The sequence below is a fragment of the Apis florea genome, unplaced genomic scaffold, assembly GCF_048593485.1.
Source record: "Apis florea isolate Af1SG1 unplaced genomic scaffold, ASM4859348v1 contig_3367_pilon, whole genome shotgun sequence".
NCBI lineage: Eukaryota > Metazoa > Arthropoda > Insecta > Hymenoptera > Apidae > Apis > Apis florea.
The window spans coordinates 114,394-132,554 of record NW_028256746.1 but is presented as its reverse complement, the minus strand read 5'-3'; the positions used below and the strand labels follow the sequence as shown (position 1 = coordinate 132,554).

The following is an 18,161-nucleotide window of genomic DNA, read 5'->3' as shown; positions in this document are numbered from 1 at the left end:
AAGAGCGATTAAAGTAAAGTAAAGAGATAAAAATTTGAACATTATTCTTGAACGCTGAGACATCATTTTATACGATGCAAATCTTTGTATAGAATACAAAGAATACAATTTATGGTCGGAAAGAAAAGAAGGAAAGAAGAAAGAAAGGGATAAGCGATTCTCTTGGGACCTTGGTTACTACTAGATCCATCGATAAAATTTCATATCAGACGGCATCTTTTTACCTTTTAGGATCTTTGCATTCTAAAGGAAAGATTACTTCGTTTATCGTCGTTCTTTTCCTGATAACCGTTTATCTTTTTCGTATTTTACCTTACATCTTCCAATCGATTTTACGTTTGTAAATGAGATTAATTCGTTTGTAAATTCCTCTTACGTGACGAGAAGAATTCATCATCGTTATATTCTCTTATACCGTAATCAAACGATCGTCCTCGTTAAGAAGGATTAAATTTGACAATCGTAATAATACGTTTGATTAATCGTGAGATCGATTTGACTATTAGTTCCATTTCTTTGTTCCTTTGTAAACTTGTGAAATGGAATAAAATGGAATAAAATGGAAAGAGTTCTCGAATTGGAAAATCAATTAACACGAACGCGAAAGAAAGCAAATGTAAGGGCACGAGTTGAAGTTGATATTTCATTTCAAAGGATCACAATTAGATTCTTCTCATCGCTATCGTCGAAAGTGTTTTTCCAAGTGTTCACCAATTGGCGACGTAAAAATCCGATGATCCATTTTGTCGAAGTGAAAAACATCGTTATATAAATAAAAAAAGCGGACTCGCTAATCGCGCAATGATTTTTCCATTCAGATAAATTTCCCCTATTTCCAGAATTCAATTTGGCAACTCAAATTTGCGAGATTTTTGTAATAATTAATCGGAGGAGAAGAATTATCCATGATCCATGTACGTGATGCGAAAAATCGAAAATGTCAGGATTCTCCGCTATTTCGAGAAGCTGAATAAAATTTTAGAACAATACTTCAGATCTTTATAATTAGGTTATTCGATGCGATAATATGAATGTATAAATTAATCAATGCATCTATTCTCTTGGCAAATATTATCAAAACGGTTAATCGTTTAAAGTATAAAAAGATTGGAGGAAAAGTTATTTAACAGTAATTTGTAGGATGAGTTATTTTACATTTATACGCTATAAACGATGCGAATTGAAGTTTTTTTAATTCTTTAGTAAAATGTGTTACGATAATTTGATATCGAATAAGGTGACACACGTAAAACATCAAATACCAAAGAAATGATCGTTGAAATCTTCGCTAATTTATTATCGTATTCGAAAATAAAAAATTCTATCAACGTTTTCGAAAAAGTATATCGTATTACCGCGCGTGTAACTTAATTTGCTAAAAGTTTCCATCGCGTCTATCTATAATTTTTCTTAAATTCATTCGTTTCAATCCCACGTAAACCATTCCTATCTTCCATTCATTAATCACGCGTAAATCCAATCCATTCGTTTCTCTATTCCATTACGCTGATCCATCAATTCGTTTTTTTCCTCTCGCATCTTTGTCATCGTTGACCTATATTTTTTCGCGCGTATTATTGATTCGCGAGATCGATGTCTACTTTACAACGTAATTCTGTAATTTTCTTTCGTTTACGCGAAATACGCGTTCCTTTTCTCTCTCACTCGGATAAAGAAATATACGAATATATCCGTTAGATATTTTCCCGTTACGATTATACGTTACAGATATATTCCCCTTCGAACGAATTACCGAGAATTATGGATCGTGAACGAAGTTAAGGATTAATCATTAATCGATGATTTCGATATTTGGTCGAATAGAAGAAGCTATTCTTTTTTTTTTTTTCTTTCCTTCGTCTTTCCTACTTACACGAAACTTCCAACTACAAACAGCCGTTGGCGGTCGATTTAATTAAAATCTTCCAAACTACGATGCGTCTAGCGCGTCTATCGTGCTCGTCGACTACCTTCTTTCTTCTTTCCAACCATTCTCCTTTCCACGTTACAATTCTTGGCAATGACGGTTGTTGGCCATCGGCCAAGATCAACCGGTTCGCGATATCACCGTAGAAGAGGACGCATCCAGCCGAGATAACGTAATTAAGACTTTTACTTTGAAATCTCGCCGTGCTCGCCCCATTCTCCTTCTTTCCTCCCTTAAATTCACCACTTTCCACAGATTTCCACGCGCCGTCTTTAATTCTCCACCACCGTTCTCAATGGACGAAACAAAAGCTCTTTTTTTCTTCTTCTTCTCCTTCTTCTTCTTCTTCTTCCTCCCTTTTCTCGCTGCCGCGATTGTTACGAGATAGGTTCAGCGCTTAAAAACGGATTTCCTCGAGGCGCTATCTTTTAATTTGCCGTCAACAACGATGTCTAGCGTGCTCCACGATTACAACGACGCGAAATTCGACGCGATAAAAAAAAAAACGAAAAAAGAAAAAAGGAAAAAAAAAACTTGCAACGATACGATAGTTCAACAATGTGCGTGTATATATATATATATATATATATATATATATATATATATATATATATATATACGCAGGACGAATCTCTTAAACAACTTACTACTGTGTACGAGATTTAACATCGGTCGAGATGTCGACGACACGTCGCTCGTTGCCGAGCACAATGGAATAAGAGAACGAAGTAAAGAAGAGGTTGGAAGTGAAAGGATAGTCGGGCGAGGAGAGGGAATGGGAGGATCCCGGCCGCGGTAACTTTGGAAACGTAGAGCCACTTTGTATTCCGAGATTCATTGTTCACCGCAACTCGAGTAACCTACAAGCTTAAGCCATGTATTATGCGGGACCAACCGGCAAGACGCCATATAAATGCCCCGGAAGGTTACTCTTCCCTGTCGCTCCTTATCCTGTTCGCGGTCTGACTTGTCGTGTTGCGTGTCACTCTGCCTTAAACAATACCATCCTACCTACCTCCACGAATCTCCGCTTTCCATACGTGAAAACGTTTATCGCTATTTTCCACCTTCGCCGCCCCGTTTTGCTCCGTTTCCTTTCCATAATCCACCACGATATTTTAATTTCGATCGTCCAACGTGTCGTCCAACAATTCCGATGAATTTTAAAAATTATCGAATCGAGAAGAATTTTTTTCTTTTTTTCTTTTTTCAAATGGAAAAAGATTTCGACGATCACGACACACGCTGCTCCGCTATTATCTCTCGAAGAGAAAGAGACGAATCGATCGTCCGTCTCGCGGGGAGAAACAGGGGAGAAGTTTCGTTTTTATTGGGTGGCGATCGAATAAACCGTAATAACTTTTCTAACCGACAGCAGTTTAATCGCGATCGACAACAGTGACGAGTGCAATAACCGAACCGCTGTATCCACTTTCCTGGTAACCGTAATTAAACGCACGTGTCACTGGGAACGATAACGCTTTGCGATATGTCGGGATCGCGAACCAGATCCGGTGGGAACGTCGCATCCGCTTCAAGATAATTGTGACCGATCGCTCGTTACGAGCCTCGTTAACCGCGAGAACCGCTATCGCTTCGAACCGTGCTTGTCATTGCGAGCATTAACCGCCGATCTGTATACTCGCCTGTATACTCGCCGAAACTTCTAGGTCGAGCCGAGAACCTCTGCGATTCCTGTCGAAAAATCCGTTTAACATTAACTCGAACATTCCATATTCCATATTTCCTGATCTGGCGTCGCGTTTCGATCGCCACCGCGATACGATGTTTCGCCTCCCTTTGCTTCCTTATGTGTAATAAATTACACTATCCTTCGGTTCGATGTTCCGATATCCAATATCCGATCGTACAGATTATAGATAGAAATTAATTCTTTTTTTTTTTCTTTTTCGTCAATGACTTTTCCGACTCGTTCGAATTTCTTGTTTATCTATATAAAGATTTGTAGATGTGTTAGCGATAAATATATTCAAGTATTCGTCGAAAGTAATATTTGATTAAGTAACGCTGAATAAATGTATTACATTTAAATTGTACGCGTATAATTAAACGTATGTACCACGTAACATACATATGCGATAGGAATTTTAAACGGACATTGAAATTATAATTATATTTCTATTTTATATTTCGATTAATTCATATTCAAATTGATATCGAATTATATGTACGTGTATCCAAATTTTGATTATTGACATTTTTAAACACTTGGTTATAACCAAAGTTTACGAAACAAAAATTATTTTTATATTCATTCATTGTTGCAACGTTTTCCAACCGATTTATTTATTATAAAAATCGCCGCGACGAACAAAATCCAAGTTAACTTTATTATTTGCAGAGAATAAAATTTTGATTCGATCGCTACGATTCGACCGCACCGCGCTAATGCTCATTATTGGTTGACGTCATCGTAACATTTTAGGATGCAACCTGTTTCGCGATAAATCAAAGCTTCGATCGTAGTTTCTGAAAGCGTTTTCAAACTACCGGAAAGGCCATCAGTTTCCACGTTTCTGGTTACACGTGGTCCGTGACAAATCGAAGCTTAGTGGACCGAATCTCCAATAGTAGTAGATGCAAGTTTTCAAGTTGCAAAAATCACTGTCCCATCGTTTTATACACGCGTACGAAGATGAAAATTATAACTTGTTTTAGGCGAACGAAAAATAGAGAGAGAGAGAGAGAGAGAAAGAAAAAAAAAGAAAAGCGAAAACGATGGAGAAACGATGGTTCAGAGTAGCGTGGATACGCGAGATATTTTTGCTCGCGGGTATTTTTCGAGTTGAAACAGAATTTTCGAGGTGACTCGTGTACACCGGAGAAACCGTCGAAAAGATCGATCGAAGCCAGACAGCTTGAGAGTCAACTCTTCAGACTCTATAGCCACTCGAGTAAGCATCGGGGGGAGCAGTGTATTTCTAGAACGGATGAAATTCTTTTCAAGATGGTTTATCGTCAGGAATAAATGACCTCAATTTTTACACCAAGTGCGTCGTTCATACGTATTACTCTCTCGTTATATTCGTTATACCGTTTCGTTCGATCGTTTCAATCGAACGCTTTCTATCCCACCATTCCTTTTCGACAACTATCCCTTTTATACGCATTTATACTTTTCACGCGACCGTCGAGTCCTTAATTCCATAATTCGTCTCTATTCTCTTAGTCGGAAACAACGATGGAACAAGTTCTCTTTTCGCGTTACAATCTATCGATCCCTATTTTCCGGCCACGGTTTTGTTTTGCGCGCACGGCGATCATTTTCTATACGGTAAAAAGATCGTGTCGCGCAAAAGTCGAACAGTTACGCGTACCATTTTTAATATCGAACTTCGATATTCAAGATTTTTCCACTTTTCTCGATCGATTCGTCATCTTTTCCGCTCTTCTTTTCCTCTTTTTTTTTACGTAAAATTTCTCGCTCTTTCCTCGCCACTTCCCATTTGTCTATCGATTTTCGATCTTACGATGGATAAAAAATCCGAATACTAATACTTCTCTCCTCTCTCTCCGAGCGATATATTTTATTGGAACGAGTTTCGTTTCGAATCGTGATCATCGAATCTCGTTCGATCGACGAAAGTAAACGAAACACGGGATCAAGTGTTTCGGAATTCGAAAAGTTTTATTATCGGGCAGTGACACGAAACTACCGCGCGTGCAATTGCATCCGAATGCAACGCATACGCCGAATCGTCGAATATCGAGGATCGCTCGCGTTATCTTGCGCCGCACCTATCTCCATCTCTACTCTACACTTTTTCCACGAAACACGTTCCAATGACGGATGATTCGACGTAACGACGTTTCACTTTGGAGAGGCATCGAACAGATCGAGAACAGGGAGACGAAAGAAGAAAGTATCATCAAGATGTTCCTTTTTTTTCTTTTCACTACTTTCGTTTAATAATTTTTCGCAGTTTCACGCGCATACGCGGGGAATTTCGCCAACGAATTCCCATTATTCGAACACGAATTGTCGAGTATCTCTCGCAACGTAGAAATCGTTCTTTGGATATTATTCGTTGAAATTTAGACGAATAATTCTCCGATTCAAAACATTTTAAAAAGATTTCGTTCGATAACGCTCGAATAACGCGCTTCGACATTCGATGGGAGAAAGTGACGCGATTAAAACGAAGTGGACGATAATTAAACAGATGGGTAGAAGGGAGAGAAGGAAAAATGAAAAAAGTTAGGCGAGAAGATGATACAGTTAGACGGTAGAAAAGGGGGAGAGGGGTGAGAAAAATAAAAAATGAAAGAAAGGTGAAAAGGGAGGGGGATGGTCGGTTCATGGACGAGCGACAAGGTGAATCATTTTCCCTTAAAGCTCCCTTTGCCCCGGCCAGTGTCCCGTTCCGAAAGCAATTTGCCCCGCGGACCGTTGTGCCACCGTATACGCCACCTCCTCGTGGATCCAACGGACTGGCAAAAAAAGGATTCGAGGGAGGGAGGGCTCGTTACGTCTCTCGGATGAGGCGAATTCAGAGTGCAAAGGGTAGTAGGGGGTTAGGGGAGGGAAACAAGTCGGAATTCTCTTTCGAGTTAACCGCGAAACAGGCTCTCAGTTTCCGGTTAGTCGGTCCCAAGTTGTGGACATTCCGCTATTACGATTTTCTCTCTGATCCAAAGTAATTCGCTTCATCGCGATTTACCGATTCTCATTTTTCCCCTCACGCTAACCGTACAAGGGAAACCGCGTCGTTAACTTTAAATTCCACCTTCTTATCCCTCTTATTTCTTTTCTTTATCTTTATTTCCACGATGATTTCCGAGTTTAATTTTTCTTTTTTTCCCCTTTTTTCTTTTCTTTAATACCTATAATAAGAAACGTAATTGAAAATATAATACGGTAGATATAAGATTATATAAGAATAAAAGTAGATTTAAATAAACGCGTAATTCATACTTTTTTTTTTTTTTTTTTTTTTTTTATATTCCTCTTATTCTCAAAGTAGAAAAAGATGATAAAGTGGCTGAAATAATTCTAAAAGCCATTTTTAACTTTAGAAAAATAAAAAATTCCGAGCGCAAGTTCCGATTTAAGCTCCATCGGAAATCTCGGAGGATTATTAAAAAGAAGATTATGCGATTCGTACGATTTTCCAACATTTTCAATTACGGAATTATATTTTAGAATTCAAGATTAACGGTATCAAATATCTTCGGATTATCTACTAAATTTAACGGTAAATGGAAACGGTATTTGGCCATATCGAGTTAAGGGGGAAAATATCGCGAGCTCGTTGATTTCAATTTTTTGAAAATCAAAGAAGAAGAAGAAAGAAACATCGCTATTGAAAATCGATATTCTCAATCGATAGATACTCGAGTTGCTCGAGTTCGATTCGAAATCTTTGGTGAAGTTACGCGATATCCTTTTCGAGATAAATAAGGAAAAGATGGTCGGTCTAGTCGGAAAGTTTTCTTCGCCCTTTACAAATTGTCACTCTCTCGATCTTCTCCCTTCGACTAAATCCTTGCCTTCGATTCTTTCTTCAAATTAATCGCAATCCTCTCGAGATTCCACTCGGGAATCCAACTTCGCATTTATTGGTTTTACGCCCCCTCCCTCTCTTACTTTTTCAGAATCTTTCAGTTTCTTCTTCTTTTATAACAAGGGGACAATTTTCGTGGAATATGACCCGTTTCGAATCGATTCTCGCGATTCGATTTCTTTAACGCGTAGCAGCAACGTAGGGAAAATTGGCGGAAAAAATTGGTAAAATTCGAATCGATGCTGGATAAAAATATACTTTCTTCTTTTCCTTCTTCTTTTTTTTTTTTTTTTTTTTTTTACGTCACTTTACGTATAATTCGAGACGAAAGGTAAAAGAAAAACAAACACGTTGAATTTTCACCATTTACTCCGTTCCTCCGATATATTTATCGAAGCGTGAAACGAGCGATGAAAAGCGAGGAGGAGTTTTGACACGCGCGATTCTCGCGCGATCTTTCATTTGGAATCGGACGATAACGGACTTAACGGGCCTTGAGAATAATGGAAAGAGGATAGAGCAGAGGGAGGGCAGAGAAACAGCAGCAATCCATTGATCGTGGGTTTCCATCGTGCACGTATAACACGCGTGTATCGGCGGAAACAATTTCTGCGTGGCGTCAAAGCTCTGCCGATAACCGTATGCCACAGCTAGCTAACTCTCGTTACTCGATTCACGGTTCACCTTTGTCGAGGAAATCCTCCTCTAACAAAATTCAATATCCACCGAATGGCGTGCGGATTCGCGTTGCAAAAGATTACAACAACCTTTCACCCCGCTCGCTCCCTTCTTTCTCCTTTTCCCTCATTTTTCTACAACGTGGTTACGAGATAATTAAGCTTTTCGCTGCGAATCGATAACGAGAAAGATCAAAATTATGGAAAAAAAAACGTTCTTCCATCGCTTCTTCGATTATAAAATATCGATATTCCGGTTTACTTATAGTAAACTCTCTACGCTAGTACACTCTGTCCTCCGACTGTACGATAAATCTTACTTTGCCTCACCCTTTTCTCCTTTTCTCTTTACTCTCCGCTTTCTCCCGGGAAAATTTCACCCTCTATCTTCTAATACAAATTTTCTCTCCGCTCTACTCGCCCCCCTCTTTTCCTTCTCTTAATATCCCTCAATCCCAATATTCTATCTCCCCACTTGTCCCTATCCTAATAGACCATTTGTCGAGCTCCACGATTCTCCCTCCTCACGTTTAAACGTGTTTTCTTCGCTATCGTTTTCGCTTCGCCCTAATTCTCCAATTTATCCTTTCCGATATTCCAATTCGAATTAATTATCATTCGATCGTTTCTCCAAACATCACCATGTCAAAATTACATATCTTACAACATTATTATTTACGTGATTTTATAGTTTAACCTTTGCTTCCCCTAACTCGCGCCTCCATCTTCTATTTACTCGCCCCTTACCGACTTTCCAATTAAACTAACAGCGACAGCGCGATATTGATTATGCCCACAGGTATTTTCAAATTTAGTATTATCGCTATACACCTGTTTCGGGAAACGATGCGTTGGGTAACGATAAGCCGAATCGATTCTAAAAATTGCGATTACGAGTCGAGGATTTTGATATTATCGCAACGACGTTTGCGAACGCGACCCCCGTTATCGAAACGTAACGATACGATGCACGCTGTTTCCTACGACTTTGAAGTAATCTTACGATCATTCTTCGTGGAAAAATCTGACGAGTTTCTGATCCACGCGTACTTCAACTATGGTTCCAGTGAGCCAAGAAATTTGATAAATTCTACGATCGATGCACGAGAAGCGTGAAAAATCGTTATTACATCGGACGAGGGAAATGAAAACGAAATAAACCGTTTAACACTCGATTAAACGATTTCGTGGGACCAGAGAACGGTCGATTTTGGAAGATAGGAAGGATTCTCTGGATATTCGAAGACGGCGACAGCCTAGGGAGCGCGAGACATAGCTGCTTAGACAGTCTGAGTATCATCCTTATTCCATTAAGATGACGGCCCACTGGGCTTACGTTTCTCCAGTCTGCTTTCGAATATATATGTATATATACTTATTCTATTTACCATTTACCATGCAGTGCTAGAGTAACTAATTAGTAAGAAGGTGATCAGTTATCTTACATGGCCTATTTCCAAATCTACATCGCAGTTAAGATAGGATGTAAGGATGTTCATTAAGAATCCTGACTTTTCGTCTAATCTCGCCTTCGTACTTTCTCCTTATATGTATCGTTACTATTATTATTCGTATATACGCGATGTATTAAAATTTTGTGTTATTTAGATTTTAGTTTGATTTTAGTTTGACAAATAAATGTATGTAAATGTAAATAAAAAGGATTAGTAATAATAATTTAAAGATTACGATTGATTCGAAAGCATTTTTCAAGCGGTATCGTAAATGAATCACCCTCGTTTCACTTTGTACGGAATCAACGTTCCAACGACGCAAAACCTTTATTCGCGTACTTTTTTCCGTTACGTGCAGAATTAATAGAGCCGGAATAGAGGGAAACTTATCTCGAGAAAAGGCAAAGAAAATATGAGAATTTAAAGCAAACCTCGTATTTCAGACGACTGAATAATACTTGTAATTTTTTTTTTCTTCGATACATTTTACACATGCGTGCAAATTCGCCCTGCAAATCGTAAATATATAAATTTTTAATCGGAGTATAACAACTTGTACGAAAAAAAAAAAAAAGAAAACATAAGCGAACGAATCTTTATCTTTTACGAAAGATTCATCGCGATAATTTCTTCGGAATATAAGCTTCGGAAAAGACGAAGAGGAGACGCGATCCGGTCGATTTGCCAGATTTCGCGTTCCATTTTATTAGAGGAGCCATTTACCCGAAATGGTAGAAAATGACGGACAATTATTTACTACGACTGGTCGAAATAGTGAAAACTGGAAACAGCCGGTCTAATTTCATGCCGGAATAACCACCGCGGTCGCGACCATTGAATAGAGAGCCAAGTTGAGGGGAGACAACCGTTGATTCTGCTCGTATACCATTACATCCATTTCATCGAAATTCTACATCGAACGCCCGAAATACTTTCTCGACAATCTTCTTCGCGTCTTCCGATCCGTGTTTTCCATCTTCGAGTTTTATAATCGACACGTTCGCGTTGTATTAAAACGGCGGCTTCAATTCACTACAAACCATATAAAACGTATAAAACGAAACGAACATCGATCGTGTCGTCCATCTACTGAAACTAGATACGATCTATCCTCTCGTCTGGTAAAATTCCAGAGCACGAGGTCAATCGGTATAACCTTGTACGAATCAGCGTTATATGGCCGATATTATACATCGTAGCGCGTATACGAGTATGAGATTCGGACGGCCAAGATTTTCGATGCCTCGCTTTGCATACTAATACCCCGGTAATATCCTTTGTATTATGCGCAACCACCCTCCACCCACCCCTCTATACGTATACATACTCGTTCACCGTGGTGGCACAGCAACCAGAGAATCTGCATATGGATACGGTGATGCGTTACAATACTGCGTTCCGTTATCGCGATTTACATCTCACGTGGTAATGAGTTGGTAGGAATTAACGTTATGGAAAGACGTTATGAAATCGAATAACGGAGAGAGAGAGAGAGAGAGAGAGAGAGAGAGAGAGAGAGTTACGTAGGCAGTAGTTACGTCTTGCTCTCCGTCTTTAACTCAACGGACCGAGCAAAATCGATTCGAATTAAGATGCTCAAATCTACGAGATTTACTTCGTTATTTGAGAGAGAGAGAGAGAGAGAGAGAGAGAAATCATCGCGGTCGCATCAACTTTAAATATTGCTTCGTTGGTCGAGTCGTTCGCGTCTTACTTCCTTATCGCGGAATCTGAAACCGACGTTATATACTACACGGTTAGTTGCGTGTTCCCGTTGCACGCGATGCAATACTGGTGTGCGGCTAGCGTACTAGTTTCTTTTTCGATGTAGCAATTAGACGAGCATCGTGAGGATAATTACAAATACGCTACGTGTACTCAATTTTATTCATACCACTTATCAACCCGCTCTGGAATTTCCGAGTATGTAAATACCACGATTTTAACGAAATTCGACGCGCGAACCGTTTGTCGTGAATTATGTAAATGGCCGTAAAGAATATCCGTGGATTTTTTAACCTCCGTTCGCGATGATTTTTATCAAACTATATATAGAGGAAATGCGAAGAGGGAGGGATTATTTTCTCGTGCAACGCCAAGGCCGTTAAATCCTATATTTGACGCAATCAGGAATACAAAGAGTCGAAATAACTGTAAACGGATTTCGAGTATTTGTCGGAATATGCATTCCAAATCTACTCGACGGAGAAAAAATTTCTTTTTCTCTGCGTCGACTCGGAAATCAGCTTCTTCGACGTGCGAAAATCACTTGGCTTTGCGTAAAAACGATCGAAATTCCTTCGAAATCGGTCGATTTATTTCCCTTTTTCGAGTCGCTTCCATCCCCGATACGGGTGGTCATATTTTTATCGCACAATCTTCTCGATCAAAGACGTATGAATACGCAAATCTTACCGTTATTCCGATTATTATTTTATTCGTAAAAACTCGATGCAATTTTGCTTCGAGAAACGAAAAAGCAATCCGATCGATATTTATTTAACATCAAAACTTGAATTATATCAATTTATCGACGTCGTTACGGATACGTCAGATATTAATAACGCCGTAATAACTTTTTTTTAAACTTTTAAAACGTTCAATTTTCTTCGTTTCCGTTGGCGAGTAATCGCTCGAAGAGAGAACGATCGTGAAAAAAACGGAAGTGGCGGGTCTGGCGAAATTGCAACCCTTCTTACGAGATTTCCAACGAGAATTTTTCTCTCCTTGTTTCGAGAAAAAAAAAAAAAAAAAATTTGGACAACACGAGAAAGTCGGGAAAAAGTTGGATCTTGATACGTCGTTCCTCGTTGCGACGCGGAATTGAACCGTATGACCGGGTAAAAGAGCAAGCGGCAAGTATTCGTGTACGGTGAACGAAAACGACTGTGGACCCGTCTTATACCCCCCCCCATTCCCGACGCAACTTACCATCGCTATCTTACCTCTAAACAAATTTAATTAAAGTCGAGACGAGCAAGAAAGTGCCATTCTCGAGGAAATTGAAATTAGACGCGAGATTCCTCCCTTCTTACCTTTCTTTCTTCCTCCTTTTCCCATCTTTTTACATCTCCCTCGCTTCCCTACAATTTCTACAATTTATTTCCCGATATATTTAGTTTCGTCGGATCGGTATCATTCCATTCGAATTAAACCTAACATTTTATTACCTCCATAACGTTTAAACTCGACGACGACGTATCAACTCGTAGATATTTCATCTATAAGGTAATTCCAAACTTGTATTGCAAACAAGTAACAAACCACGTCGCGTAACAGACGATCGAGCCAACTTGTGTACTTTTGTTTTGTTGTTTGAGCGAAAGAAGGAAACCGAGATCGTTCTTAGAAAGAACGTTGTTTTACGATTGGTACACGCAATCGCTACGCTTTTTTTCTTCCTTTATACGAACAAAGTACCGGATTCGACAATTTCCGCTTTTCTTATTTTCTGGAAATTAACATCGCTCCTGTTGAATACTGCTTAAATTTCCAGAAAAAACATTCTAAACGATCGAGATTAAAAGAATCGTATTAGAAGAGAAGAGAAGGTTTTCGCAGAAGTTCAGATCAACGCAACGGATAATTGCCTGTTTTTCGATTATCGATTAATAGGAAAGGTACAAGCAATGTTTACGAGACGTTAGAAATAAGATCGATTCGTATTTACTCGCGCGTTCAAAGAAACAAAATTCTAAATTCTATTTCGAGTTAATCGCTTGGAACGATATAATCGACGTCAAACACTTGCAAGTGTTACTTGCAGAGAATTCTACGAAGAATGGAAACTTTATCGATTAGGTTGCTCTTTTTAAATGTTTGTTTCAACGTTGAATCAACAATTTGGAAATGATCTAGATTATAATAAAATTCAATCATCTACTATGGCTAACGATAATCGATAATGAATACTCAGTCATGAGATTAACGTAGAAATTTTAGATCTGTCCGGGTTGGTTTGCCGATTACCGATTTATAGAAACGTACAATTTAAACGATCGTTACGATTCGATAGCCAAATATCGTTTAATTTGGCACACTGAATGGTAACGACGAACACGCGATAAATTTTCTGTAATAGCTGTAAGATCTTGATATCGAACAAACGAATCGAAAAATCATCGAATTTGAATAGCTTAGAAAGGTAAACGACGAAGCTCGCGTATGCCGAATATCGGGTAAAACGGTTTACACTATTCGCCTTATTGAATCGCTTTCGCTCGATGCAAGATTGATCTTGCCAAATCTAATTGATTTAACCGACTCGGAATAATTCTGTTTGTCGACAAATTACCGAGTTACTCGCTTGCCCGCTAACTTTTAAGAGTAAGATTTATTCGCCTCGCTTCCATTCATTACCATTTCCACTTTTTCTCCACACGAAAAAGAAAGTATATATTCTGCTTTTTCTTTCATCGTAGATCAAATTCAAGAAACGATCGAGTTCTTGGAGAAATATCTGAAAAACTTCTGGTTATATGTAAGTACCAATTTCCATGAGATCGTCGAAAAAAGATTTCAATTTTAGGCGATAAGTTTTGCGTTTTTCAACGAGGCAAAATTAAAATATCTGTTATCGATAATTTCATTTCATCTATTTCGCGAATAAAATCAAAAGACACGCATCGTTCGATCGAACGAGATTAAATATGCTTTCAACGATTACGTATTACATTTTTTTTTTTTTTTACTTGTGTTCAATTTTTAATTAATTAGCAAAAGTTTTTCTTTTTTGTATTTACACTCGTCACGCGTGTCTTTTTAAAAGATGACTCGGCTTCCAAATTTGCGAGTTCTTCGACAAAAATTTTAAACGCGACGCGATATATCCGTATTCATCATTTTAAATGCGAAACTTTCCAAAATTTTAACATATAGTACGCAAAGATTCATCGTCATTATGACGAAGAAGAAAATTTTTAATATTTTTTTTTATTCGATTTAAGAGTTTATTCCGAACAAGTTATGCAAAATTTGACGACAATTTCGCGATAAATTATAGGTTCGTTTAAAATCGTAGATGAATCGTTACGATGACAACAACTCATCTTGACGAAATTTATCGAAGCAACATCCTCCTATCCCCTCCGTGAGTTTTCGGATTAGAAAAGTTGAAGGACTGCCTCTGTCGTTTTTTTTTTTTCCCCATCCCCCTCTCATTTCGAGCGAAAAGTCAGGGAGCGAGCCAAAGGTGTGTTTATTCGATGGAACGATTCACTTTAGAGTTTTAATCCGTTTTCCATTAAAAGCTTTACAAACCTCTAACGGCTGACATTTTATATCTATCCGATTTTTCCCGTAGCAAAATAACCGACAATGCAGTCGTTGTATCATTCGTATTGTTTCTCCTACACAATCGTACATCGTTTCAAAAACGGAAATTTTCCCGTTTTTTTGGAAAATATTTTATAATCGTTTCACTATTGCGTTCACTATTTTATAATCGATCAATTTTATACGAGACGTTGCATTTATAAGTATAGAAAAATATTTGATCATCTTACCAAAGACTTTCATACATTCGGGTTTGCCGAATCTACATTTCATTTCTTGAGTATCTCGACTCTTGGTATATTACGTTATGTCTTTTAAAGAGAAGAGCGCACCTTATTTGCATCGACGTCGTTTGAGTTTCGTTCAAATCTACATCTTTCTCTTTACTCTTCGAATAAATTTTAGCATTAACGTTATAATGGAGGAAATGAAAGTTTTAAGGATTTGAGAAAAAAGAAAAGTAACAAAATTACACAAGACGAGAGTGTAGTTTTTGTAGAGTGAGTTTCTACAAAATGAATATAGAGGAAATCCTAGTTTTAGGAAATCCTTTGTTTTAACTTCTCAGAAATTAATCGTTGCGGTAAAAATTATCATTTTCCGTCACGTTGTCAAATCAAACCGACAAAATCTTATCGTATCTTCGTCGTATTCACTTTTTCGACCATCGTACGATGCTGTTGCGATCGCGAGATATGTGAAATAGACAAGCGATTCGATCGTACGATACGGATAATTAGTCGGGATATTAGCAGAGGATGGATCGTGTAATTAGTAAGTGAAAAGCTCAAGGATAAACATCGATTACGGACACTGCTTTCGCACGATCGTTAAGAAGCCAACTAACTTGGAAATGATATAGTACTCGAGCAAAGTATTGCATCGATGCGTAATAAAATAAATAAGATTATGTTAAAGCGAAACGAATCGTTTAACGTTATGTATCTAAATTTTATAACCGTACTGTTATAATTAGTTCGATGATCCGATCGAAATTTTTTATCGAAATCTCGATATATTATTTTCCGTATCCTTCGAAAATTAAAATTGACGACGAGATATGATTCTACCTGGGATTAATTTAAACAATCGTCGGTTGTCGCTTCAACGGGGAATTGAAAATTTCATCGTTTCATTCAAGATAATTAACTCGATTCTAATTCAATTTAGAATTATCAAGATTAATACTTATTTACGTTCGTAATGTAATTATATTTTCTTGTTATTATCTTCTTCAATTTAATATTTATGCTAATTAAAAGTAGTTAGTTTGCGTTTAAACAAGTTTTATACGTAGATAACGCGTTTTGTAACGTATACGGATACGGCCGTGTCTCGTCAAAGCTTTGTCAGACGAATCGAGTAAAAGGAAGAACGATCGATACAAGTCGGTGCAACACGCGATACGATGAGTTACGATTCGTGATGATTCCAATTAAACGATAATTCTGTAATAAGTGATTAAAATCGATGACTCGTGACTATCTCGGTGCGAGCGTTGTGCGAGATACGCGTACCAATTAGCGGAATAATCTCGTTGTTTAGCTCGATTGGGACTACTTGCTGCTAAATCTGACCCTCCTGTCGTGCATCCTGGTGATAAACTTGAACGGGATACCAGTCTCTTAGGAGTACGATATCAGTCTCCGTTCCTCGTCTTTGTCCTTCTTGTTCGATTTATGAAATTTACGAGCAATACCGTCTATTCCGTTTACTCTCGAGGAAAATTGCTTTTCGACGATAAAGGAAACTACGAAAATTGAATCGAACGTTCATCGCGAATAAAGAAAATGTACGTGCAAAGTTACACGAGCGATCTTTTTTTTTTTTTTTTTTTTTCTTTTTCTGTAAAACGATTTCATATTATATATAATTTCATTTTATGTATACGATATAAAGATTTTCCAATTTACCCTTTTATTTATTTTATTGACAGTCTTTGTTCGTTAATTTACACACTATTTATTACCTTCGATCGAATTATTTTTTATAAATTTAAATTTAAAAGGAAGCAATTTTATCAAACACTCGCGCGTTTAAAATCATTTTTCTTCGATATGTATTTCGCATCATAATACCATTTATTTTCATAACTCAGCGTTAAAGTTTATTACTTACTTATTTAAGCGAAGAATGAAATGTATTCGTCGATTTGCAACTAAAATCGCGTCTCTTTTCCTTTTCACTCCTTTTAATTTCAATACAGAAATTAAAATTTATATCGTACCATCGCCGCTTCGTAAACTGCAATTCGGTATTTTGCAAAAATACTTTTAGTTATTTCGTTCAATTTTATTTTTCGTACGTAAAAAAAAATGTCAGTAATGAATTATTCGCATTTTGTTTCGTTTTATCAATAACTTCACTTTTGCGTACAGAATTCAAGTTTCATATAAATTTTGATTATAAAATCTTGTTGTAGCATATTTGTTCGCCTGTGCATCCTATTCCGCATTGCACGGTTTTATCTACTATATTCGTACTGTTTTCGAAATATCGGTTTATTTGTCTAACGGAAAACGTATCGAATACAAATATACGTATAATATCGGAATGTTTCCCAAATTTTATTTTTATGTAAAATTTAATTTTGAAAAGTTTTCCATTTTTTCCAAAAGTTATCATGATTTATTTACACGTTCTCGTTCTTTTCTCGTACGCGTTTCTGTACCACTCTTATCTTCGTATCGTATAAATTTCATTAACGTAATTAGGAAAAAAAGAAATAAAAGAATTAAACTTCCATAAAAGTTGGAAAGTTCTCTTTTATGAAAATATATATATTAACAAATTGATGATAAATATAGCAAATGTACAAAGAAGAGTTAATATTTCCTCTTCTTTTCTTGAAATAAAATATCATAAAAATCTTTTCTCGATCTTCTTTTAGAAAAGAGGTGAATCCGAGTTTCATTATCGTTAAATATACACTTTTTGATCTTTTTAAGATATTATAAATTTTAAATACGATTCCATTTCTAAAAATTACATTCTCTAATTTTTGTTCAACGACTGATGTTCGATATATCATTTTGACGTTTCTTTTTTTTGATATTTCTGGATCTCCCTTCAAAAATAAACGATCTTTTTCTTCGCTCGTTAGAATTGATTTTTCCATCCTTTTTTCTCAAGTTTCCCCTGTAAATTTTGCACGTAAAACAGATTTTGCCATTCCATATTCTTTCGCAACTTTTCCCATGTCATTCCTTTTTTTTTTTTTTTTTTTTGCCTGCTATAATAAAAAGAATAAAGTACAAATGAAGAAAGTTACAAAATCAAATATATCAGTTTTATCTTATTGTAA

The 18,161-nt window shown here is 37.2% G+C and overlaps 1 protein-coding gene across 3 annotated transcripts in view; it reads left to right on the top strand.

Moving 5' to 3' along the window:
• Invadolysin (leishmanolysin-like peptidase, invadolysin) overlaps positions 1–18,161 on the top strand; it is an 89,373-nt gene that overhangs the window by 23,619 nt on the left and 47,593 nt on the right. For 2 of the 3 annotated variants that reach the window (XM_086911751.1, XM_086911750.1), the window contains exon 3: positions 14,005–14,063. The exons of the other annotated variant lie outside the window; for it this stretch is intronic. In XM_086911751.1, coding sequence (XP_086767877.1) covers positions 14,005–14,063 — 59 coding nt within the window. The remainder of the gene's footprint in view (positions 1–14,004; positions 14,064–18,161) is intronic. 3 annotated transcript variants of the gene reach the window in all.